At 51.7% G+C, this 10064-nt stretch overlaps 1 protein-coding gene across 2 annotated transcripts in view; it reads left to right on the plus strand.

Annotated features, from left to right (window-relative positions):
- The window catches only part of ESRRB (estrogen related receptor beta), a 183425-nt gene extending 174968 nt beyond the window's left edge, over positions 1 to 8457 (plus strand). For both annotated transcript variants that reach the window (XM_065941363.1, XM_065941362.1), the window contains exon 7: positions 4757 to 8457. In XM_065941363.1, coding sequence (XP_065797435.1) covers positions 4757 to 5001 — 245 coding nt within the window. In that variant the 3' untranslated portion in view covers positions 5002 to 8457. The remainder of the gene's footprint in view (positions 1 to 4756) is intronic.
- The last annotated feature ends 1607 nt before the right edge of the window (positions 8458 to 10064 follow it).

Here is a 10064-nt window from a genome sequence, read left to right on the forward strand (position 1 = left end):
AATTGTTTTAGCCTCTACCTACCAACTTCTGACTAGATTATCTGGGAGCTTAAATGTAACCTGTGTCCACATTTAGAAGGTGTCCACCCTCTGCAGGTACCAGACCAGGTGCAGGGGGCTGGGGTGGGGATTGAGGAAGAAGGAGAGAGGCAGGCTCCCTGTCCTAAAGAAAGAGTGTCAGGCACGCAGACACTTAATTCTGCTGCTGGGCGCATGCAGTAGTCAATTGCTCAAGTCTCAGTCGAGTTCAAATGGGACCCAAGTTTGAATTCTAGCTCTGATACTTGGTAGCAGTGTGGCAACCTTCCTTTGTTCTGTCCTGTGTGTGAGCTCTTTTGTTTTTTAAATGATCGACTGAAGATAAGCACTTAGCTCTGTGCCTTGCCTAGAGGAAATGTTTTTAATTATCATTATTAATATTCGAGGAAACAACTGTTATCAGTGTATGGAAGAAGGAGAGCTGGCTCCAGATGTACAGACAGGATAACCAGCTGGTTTGCTTAATGCTGTCACACTTTCACTGGAAGTTCCATGTCCTAAGAAACCGCAGTTCCTGGAAAACCAGGACAGCTGGCCCCCTAACAAATGGCTTCATGGAGAATGCAGGGGTTGCTCTTGGTGCCCCACTCAGACCGCCCCCTCACTAGCTTAACACACCCGTGCCCCAGCTGCTGAATTTTGCTGCTAATAGCCCATGGCTTCTCCCTTCACCAGAGACCTAGCCTCACCTGCCTTGTTTGGAGGATTCCATCAACTCCCTGCACCACACACACACACACACACACACACACACACACACACACACACACACCCCTTCAACCAATGGCACACACACACACACACACACACACACACCTTCAACCAATGGCAGGCACACACAGGAGAACAAAAGGCTGGACTCCTGGAGTGGGACCAGAACCAAGCCAGGCTGTCTCCCTACCTTGCTTTCTCCTACCCTTATGCTATCCTACCTCCCACCTTTCTTTCTCCGCCTTTTTTTCTCCTGAGAGCACACTCTCCACAAATCCCATGCACCTGAACCCCTATGTCGGGCTCTGCTTCTAGGAAACCCAACCTAATAGAGGGAAGCTTTTTTTTTTTCCCAGTTCAAATCCCTTATATTAAAAAAAAAACTAATGCAAAATAAGAATTAAACATTTTACATACCTCCGTAGAGACCATTTACCTACACCTTACGATTCCAAAATTGCAATGTAGGCTTTGTTTGAGAATGCTAATGCTATTGGGGCTTTTTTCATGCAGTTTCAGGGCGACAGAGTAACTGATCAGGTAGAGTTCCATAGAGTTCCACACACCAGCCCACCCATGTCCTCTAGGCCCTGTGCACCCTTTCCCCTACTATTAACATCCCGGCTTAGTGTGGTAATTTGTTACAATTAATGAACCAATGCTGATACATTATTATTAACAAAAGTCCAGAGTTGCCAGCAGAGCGCACTCTTTGTATTGTCCGGTTCTATCCGTTTTGACAAATGCAGGAGACAGATCTCCGGTCATCACATATCATACAGCCAAGTTTCACACCCTCACAGTCCTGCACGCTCTTCTATTCAAAGGGAGGCATTGTAGTCAGCGGTCACAGAGGGGCTGGGGGTTTGGGTGGGCAGAGAAGGAGAGGAAACCTGTAGGAGCAGAGGACACTGGGGAGCACAGAGAGATGCAGCAAGCCTGGCCAGACCCCCAAGGGCACATCCTTGTTGTTGGAGTCTCCTGACCGCTTCTCATGACAGAGACCTGGAGCTCACGCTTGCCCGGACCAGGAGAAGAGTGTGAAGAGGTAGGAGTCTGCTCAGCGGTCACCTCACTCCCCCCACGAACAAACTGCAAGGGCTCTCTGAGGTCTATTCAGCTCTGCCAGCAGCTCTCGTCTTGATCTCAATACATACAGACAGACCTGCACACATGCACATCCAAGTGCATGCGTGCACACACACACACACACAAATACGAAACTCCTAAGGACTGACGGGCTTCCCTGGTAGCTCAGTGGTAAAGAATCTGCCTGCAACGCAGGAGATACAGGAGACCCGGGTTGAATCCCTGAGTCAGGAAGACACCCTGGAGAAAGAAAGGCATGACAACCCACTCCAGTATTCTTGCTTGGAGAATCTTGTGGACAGGAGAGCCTGGTGGGCTCCAGTCCACGGGGTCAGAGTCAGACATGACTGAAGCGACTGAGCACGCATGCAAAGACTGATGAGCCCATCAGGAACTTCAGCTAGCGTCAAGCTCTGCCTGCGTACATGCTTTGTTGTGAGCGACAGAGTGCTGGGAACCTGGACTTCTTGGCCCTGTGGTGTTTACCAGGCCATCCTGCAGCTCTCTGTAGATCCAAGAGCTCTAAGTGGGAAAAGAGGAGTTTGTGATGCCCCTGACCTTGGCTGAGTCATGGAGTGATCAGATGCAGGCAGGAAATAGAAAAAGAACAGGCCTATTGAGAGATTAGGCTAGAAGAGCCGTTGGTGTTAGACTGGCAGCTCCAGGACTGTGAAGGGAGTGGGGTGGAATGGGGTTGGTATAGGCAGCCTTGAAAGCCTCTGGGGACATGGCCTGTCCCCAGCAGTGAGGGGGAAGTCATCCAGGCAGATAGTGTGTTAGCTGGAGGAGAAATGGGCCAGGAGATCATTGCAGTGGTCCTGGAGGCAAGTCACCATGGGTGCCTCTGTTGAGGTTAAGTGGACCAGAGCACCTCAGAGGCTGTTGCCCCAAAACACGTCCCCTTGGGAGCCAGCGGGCTATCTTTCACCCCCTCCTGGCCTCTCTAAGGCTCCTTGACAGCAGAAAAAAATTCATAGCCATTGATTTTGTAATTAACAGTTTATCAATGCCATCAATACAGACTCGCTGATAGATTGCAAAGAAATTAATCTTGCAATGTTATTTTATTTCATTTTCGGTCGAAGGCAGCTGCCAATTTTGGCCTCCTTGGGGAGGGTGGGGTGATGGGGAGAAGAAACTGGCAGGAGGCATGCTGTCTGGATGGACAGGTCGCAGCCTTACAGGGACCATGCTCTGAAATCAGCCAAGAGTGTAGGAATGGAGCCAGGTTTTTTCCCCAATTGCCAAAAGGAAGAGTCCTCACTGCCGTAGCAACAAGGGGCAAAACATTGTGCGGGAATCTCAGGTATAGGGCCAGCCCCGCAAGGGCAGCTCCTGCCTTCTGAGCTCTCAAAGTAATGATAGTAACGACGTTTATTAGGTGCTTACGAAGTGCCTGATGACATGCTAGGTCATTTAGCCTTCACCTAGGAGGCGTGCACCCTCATTTTCTCCATTTCACAGACAAGGGAACAATCTCAGAGAGCCTAAGTAACTTGGCCAAAGTCACACAGCATCTAAGGCTCCAGAGTCTCACCCACCTCACTCTATTGATGTTCCCCCAAGAGAAAAGAGGCAGGACCTGTGGAGGCATGGGCTGAGTGCAGGGGCCACAAGGTCAGAGGGAACCACTGGGGTCAGCTAGTTGGTACAGCTGCCCGCAGCAGTCTGGTAGCTAAACAAACACAGCACAGAAAGAAAAAAAAAAATTAGCAAACACAGCATGCAAAGAATTGTCCTGCTCTTTTGAGGAATTCAGGAAACTTGCTCAGCCTTCCTTGGTGACCCACCCCAGCTTCCAGTTCACTTCACCCACATGCACCCTTACCCTCCCACCTTGGACAGGCCTTGGGTGCTACAGTTCAGTGTGGAGGCTCAATATCTTTAAGGAATGTCAGAAGAAGGTGGGTTATTTTTCCTGAGGCCAGGAAGTGGGCTCCACTTTGCTTTGGCTCAGACCCAACTATAACCCAGCTCCCTGGGCACCTCCTTGCCACCTCTGCGATTTAGGTAAATTTCACTTGAAATTCATGGCCTGAGTCCAAAGCCCTCCCTAGGATTGTCTAGAACTCCCAATAGCATCTCCCCTCTTTGTGCCCTACCACACTCTCTCAGTTCCCCCATATGCCCCACCTCAGGGCACCCAGACACAGGATTCAGCCCCTTTATCTGTGTACATGTAACTGTAACAACTATTCTGTAAGGTCAGTGAGCACACTGAAGACGTGAGCTGGTGCCTAGTGGTAGCAGTAACAATAAAATCACGATGATGACTCTAATGGTGATGATGGCGGTGATGTGACTGATCACATCATATGACTGATAAGCTGATATCATGATGCTGATAAGGTGGTGATGGTGATGATGGAGGTGATGATGGTGGTGATGGTTATGGTGATGATGGTACCATAGTTGGGCACTATAGTACCATACTTGTGACAAGTACTATTTTAAGCCCTTGATGGGTATTAACTCATTTAGCCTCTCAAAGTAGATCTAGCTATTATGTGACCTTTCACAAATGAGGAAATGAGGTGCAGAGAACTGAAACAACTTGCTGAAAGTCACAGAGCTAACAAGTGAGGGCCGCAAGATCACAATTCCACCACTTTGGCGCCACAGTCCCCCCAGGCACCTCTGGGGCAAACCCTTCACTGCTCATGTTCAAACCCTTCACTGCCACCTCCTGGTGGTTTTCTAAGAAAAGTCCTCCATGGACACAGATCTCTCCCTGGGTGTGAACCCCAGCTCTGTCATTGGCCTCTGAGACTTCAGACCGGCAGCTTAACCTTTCTGAGGCTGGGTTTGTCTGTAAAGTGAGGGTCTGGAAGGCTCTGAAAGCAGTGATGGGGGCCCCCTACACCCAGGGCTGCGCTCCGCAGTGGCACCGCTGATGCCCACCCCACTGTGTCCGCAGATTCCATGTACATCGAGGATTTGGAGGCGGTCCAGAAGCTGCAGGACCTGCTGCACGAGGCGCTGCAGGACTACGAGCTGAGCCAGCGCCACGAGGAGCCGCGGAGGACGGGCAAGTTGCTGCTGACGCTGCCCCTGCTCCGGCAGACGGCCGCCAAGGCGGTACAGCACTTCTACAGCATCAAACTGCAAGGCAAGGTGCCCATGCACAAACTCTTCCTGGAGATGCTGGAGGCCAAGGTCTGACGGCCCGGCCTGTGGACGAACTCCCGCCCAAGGACAGACGGATGGACCGACGCAAACACCTCCACAGCCACCAGCCTCAACATTCAAGTCCTGTATCATGGCCGCGAGCCGTCCCGGCGGAAGGGGCTCCTCGCCTCCTGGCTGTGTGCAGAGTCCCGGGTGCTGGAGGGGCGGGGGTACGGGGATGGGAAGGCAGGTGCGGGGTTCATCTGTAACTGGCTTTTTTTTTTTCATTTGGTATTTTTTTTTTCCTCCGCCACGGGCAATGCCAATGCCTGGGCCAGAGCTGACTCCCCCCTGAGGCTGGAGACCACCCAGGAGGAAAGGCCCCGTCTCCCCACCTGATCACCAAGAGGCAGCACATACATTTCGTAACCACCTCTCCGACATCCCCCCTCCCCTCGGCCTCCGCCCACGGCCTGGGCGGGCAGTGATGAGTGCCAAGGACTCTGGCGTACTCAGGCGGGGGTATACTTTAGGGGGCTTTCCTCTCCCAGAAAGCAGGTACTTTCTTCCAGAGGGCCTGCCTACTCTGAGGTTCTGCCTCCCAGGAGGCCCCACGCCTTCCACAGTCCATACAGCTTCCTCCCTCCATCCTTCACCTAGGCTCCCAGGCCAGCCCAGCTCACTATCTGGGGACTAGCCTCCAGAGCTCATGGATTTTCCTGGTCACCCCGCCCCCTTGGTGCACCCCCCACCCGCCTGACACCGCTGCCCCAGGGCCCGCTCCCTTTCTCCCCACCCCCAGGAACCCCACTGCGACTTCCTGACTGACCTCAGAGCTCACCCCCACTGCGGGTTCCACCAGCCAAGACTTCAGGGGTGGGGACGGTGCTGGCTCAGAGCAGAGCAGGGTCCAAGACACCATGGCCCAGCGCCCCTGCTTCTGCGGGCTTCTCCCGCTTGCTGGGGACAGTCCAGAGCAGGTGGGCCTGGGGAGCTGAGGGATGTGCAGGGACCTGGCCCCTCCGAGGGCACCCTGGGTGCTTGATTCTAAGCTGGCAGCTCTGGGAGGACCCGGGTGGGATAAGGAGAGGCCCAGACCAAGCTTTGCTGAGCACAGAAAGGCCCAGAATCAGAGATGCGCAGGCAAGGGAACTCTGAAGACAGGGGCTTCACAGGGGTCACCAGCCTGCCTGATCAGTGGACACCAGGATGCCCCCTCCCTTGCCTTCCAAAGGGCAGGGTGAATCAGTGCTACAGGAGGGTTTGCACCTGCCATCCTTGGACTAAGGAGGTATAGAATAGCTCCCGGGTACACTTAGAAGCCAGCTTTCTGGCAGGACACCCCTGCCCCCTACCAGACCATCAGGCTGCTACATGAGGTACCAACCACACCAGGTTGCCCAGGACCCATTTTGGCATTGAGAATCTATTTCCCAGGAAATCCTCCAGTCCTGGCTGAATGGAAACAGTGGGTCACCCATTTCGGTGAGTGGCTATGGAAGTTCATTATAACCCACTCGGATTGGGGGGAGGGCACCTTGAACACACCATCCGGGGCTCATGGGGTTGGCTGAGAGCAGCTTAGAGGACCTCCCATGGCTGAAGGAGTTTCAAGCATCCTTCCAATCAGCTGTCTTCTAAAGCAGGGATCGGAGCAGTCCTGCCAGGGACACCTGGGGAGTCCACACACATTCTACCCTGACCTCTCGTCACCCTGAGAGGCAGGCAGTTCCCACCCACCCAGCCCCAGAACCAGGGGACCCGGCGTCCTGTTCCACAGCCTCACAGCCTTCCAAGGGAAGCAGCTACCGCTGGTTCTGCCTCTCCACACCCACACACGGCTCCTTCTGAACTTCTGCCAGGATGTGCTAAGGTCACCCCAGGTGTGAGAGCTGGCTAAATCCCATCCGCTGCTCTCAGATACCTTCATGGAGAAAATGTCAGGGGTTCCAAGAGACTTCACAGACCAGAGAAGTATGCCCCCTCCCTTTTTTGCCTGTGGGTTCTTCAAGGCCAGAGTCCCTTGTCCGGCAACACTGGAATGATCCAAGGTGGCTGCTAGCGTCCTGTGCAGTCTCTGATCTGGGCAGATAAATGCACAGGCGCCTCTGAGGGACCAGGGGTAAAATCCAGGCCTGCTTAGCTGTTGGGGGCCATTCCTTGACATCTGCCTGGAGAGATGGGGGTCTGCTGTGTGGGAGCCTCCCCCAGCCTCACTGTGTTGTGTGCTCAAGGAGGCAGGGAGCAGAGGGTCGCATCTCATCATCCCCGTTCTGTGTAGGGTGGTCGCTGCCCGAGCGTGAGGACCTGAACTGTGAGCCGCCGCAGGGGCTGGTTCACAATTGGTCTTCACTGTCCATCTTTTCTAAAAAGGACCTCTGATTAACAGTGCAACACGTGGTTTGTGGTGGGTGGGTGCTGCATGCACAGGGCAGCTTTGCCTTGCCAGAGCTTATGCGTCTGCCACTGTGCCAGCGTTAGAACCCCCTTATAGGAAAGGGGGGCCGTGGGCCTGATGGCTTGGTGCCACTGAGGTGGCTGCTGCTTTTACATTAAAAATCTCTCATGGCAACAGGAAATGTACCAGGAACGATGAGAAGTCTGTTCAGTGGGGAAGGCCGTGGTGTGTACTTGATGGATCCGTTGGCATTCCGAGAAGAAGTTTACGGGCCAGCTTCTTAGTTGGGAGCCTAGCCAGCTTTTGGGACCTCCCTGGGAAGTAGGGAGGAGGTTGGGGGGTAACTTAGCGGAGGATGTGAAGTGAGGAGAGTTTAGGACACCCCATCCCCCCTAAACAGAACAAAACTGAAGTTTCCCCCCAAATCCACTGTTCCTGGAAAATCTGTAAAGAGGACATAGCCCTTCTCAGTTGTACTCTCATGATACAGGTCATTGAAATGAACCAAGAAATAAAATGGAAAAAAAAAAATCCAACCACGGAGAAGGTGGTATTGGCTGGGTTTTGTTTGGTGCCCGTGTCCCCACTTTTTCTCGAGATTCTAGACTGGCTTCGGTACGTGTGAACCTTGATAAAGGCTTGTAGTTTTGGTACAGAGGAAGCTTCAGTGATTCCCCAGGGCACAATTTAAGAACCGACTAGGAAGACCAGAGCCGGATGTTGGGTGGGAGGCCATGGCAGGGCCGTAGAGGAGCCAGAGTCTGCACCTGCCCCCGGGTCAGGGGCCACCCTTCCCTCCAGACTCCCCCCAGTCCCTCGAAGACAGAAGGCGGAGGGGGTCGTGGCGAGGGGACAGAGGCCCATGCCCACGCAAGAGCACCAAAGAAAAGCACTATGTGGAGATTGTTTTATTTTCTAATAAGGATAATGTGGCTGGAATGGCTTCTTAAGATGTATATATTTTTTAAAATGACGGTCCCTCATTGCGTCACCCCCCTGTACGTACTCCCACCTCTGTATGTGTCCTCCCGAATGCCCTAGGAGTCTTCCCTTCCTGGTCCCATGTATCTGGAATCTAATAAATAAGGAACGGCCTATCAAGAGAGTCTCTTAACACATTATCTTGGCTGGCGGGCTGTCCCCTGGACAGCACTGCCCGCAGGTCTCAGGCTGATGCTAGGAGAGGCCATCGGAAGAACCAACTCGGACTTAGGCTTCTCTGGGGGTTCAAATGGGCATAAAATGTGTGTTCAGCAGCAAAATTCAGGGATGTAAATTAAGCGGTCTGAAAATCTCTTCTACTTCTTTTCAGGCTTTGAAACAATAAAAACGAGGCCCTTTAGCCCTTTATTATTTTCATTAGTGTCAGAAGCATCAGATAAACGTGAACCAGACACAATCCATCGCCTTAGGACTCTGAAGTGCGTCTGTGTGTGTATGCACACGGCACAGACAGTGCAGAATGCCCTCGCGTTGCACCAGCACACACTCAGGTCCTGTGAGAGGCAGAAGCAAGGGCCTGAAAGAAATCGAGAAGACTCTATCAGGATGCTTTTTGTTGCGAGTAAAAACACCCCAGCTTATAGGGGCTTACTGGACTCATTGCATTGGATAGATGTGAAATCTCCAAATGGGGGCAGGCATCAGGTCGGGTTTGGTCCCGAGGTTCACAACGTCAAAGGACTCTGGCTCTATGCCTCCGATTCTCTCGGTTCTGCCCTCTTCTCTCTGTATGCTTTGTCTTCAAACTAGCCTCTTTAATAGTAACAAGAAGACTGCCAGCTTTTTATTTTGCATCATAAGTAGAGAGGAAAAAAAAAATCTTCCTACAACCATGGAAAATATCTGGGCTTCATTCTTAATCCCAGTGAATTTTGTGCCTATCCTCACTGTGACCACCTTGGGGTGGGGCCAGTCCCAGACATCAATCTAGCAGCCTCACAGAAAGAGTTGGTTTGAAAGTCTAGGAGGCAACCAACCAACCATGATACCCACAGAACCCACACACCTAGACAGCTCAAGGTCTGATCCACTTTCAGTGAGGAGTCAAGTTCCCTGAAGCTCTTGGAAGAAAGGAGACACATGGCAGTCTGAACCCAACACCTAGCGAGTCTTGAGCATGAAATGAGTTAAGTATTCGTGGAAGTGAAAGTACCCAATGTGGATTATTTTAGGTAAATTCTCAATTTACCTACATCTGGTGCGTGTATACATGTATGTATCCCCACGCCCCTCCCCCATACACAGCTGGTATTCATTCTACTACCTTAAGAAAAAAGTTAAGAAAAACAGTCAGCCATAGCATTATATAATGTAATAAAAAATTAGAAATTTTTATTGGACTATATTTTAGGATTTTCTGTACTTCGGTTTGCCTAGATAATTGTGATCAGACTACCTAACAGCTCATTTTTTCATCCATTTCTTTATCTCTCTTCATTTGTCCTCCCAAATATCCCTGCTTTGTGTTAGCAAAGGATTTGAAGCATCAAAGGGGGAAAAAACATAACTAAGGGTCATTCATTCTGTGCCAGACACTTTTCTGGGCAAAGAGACTCCACCAGTAAAGAGAAAAGGCATGATCTCTATCTTCATGGTGCACACAGTCTAGTGGGAGGAAGAGAGAGAATGAGCACAAAAAGTAACCAGGTTATATAGTTGGTTAGAATGTGATAAGTTCCATGAGAGGATAAAGACAGGCTGTGGAGGGGAGGGGTGG

This window comes from Muntiacus reevesi, chromosome 7 (genome assembly GCF_963930625.1).
Source record: "Muntiacus reevesi chromosome 7, mMunRee1.1, whole genome shotgun sequence".
NCBI lineage: Eukaryota > Metazoa > Chordata > Mammalia > Artiodactyla > Cervidae > Muntiacus > Muntiacus reevesi.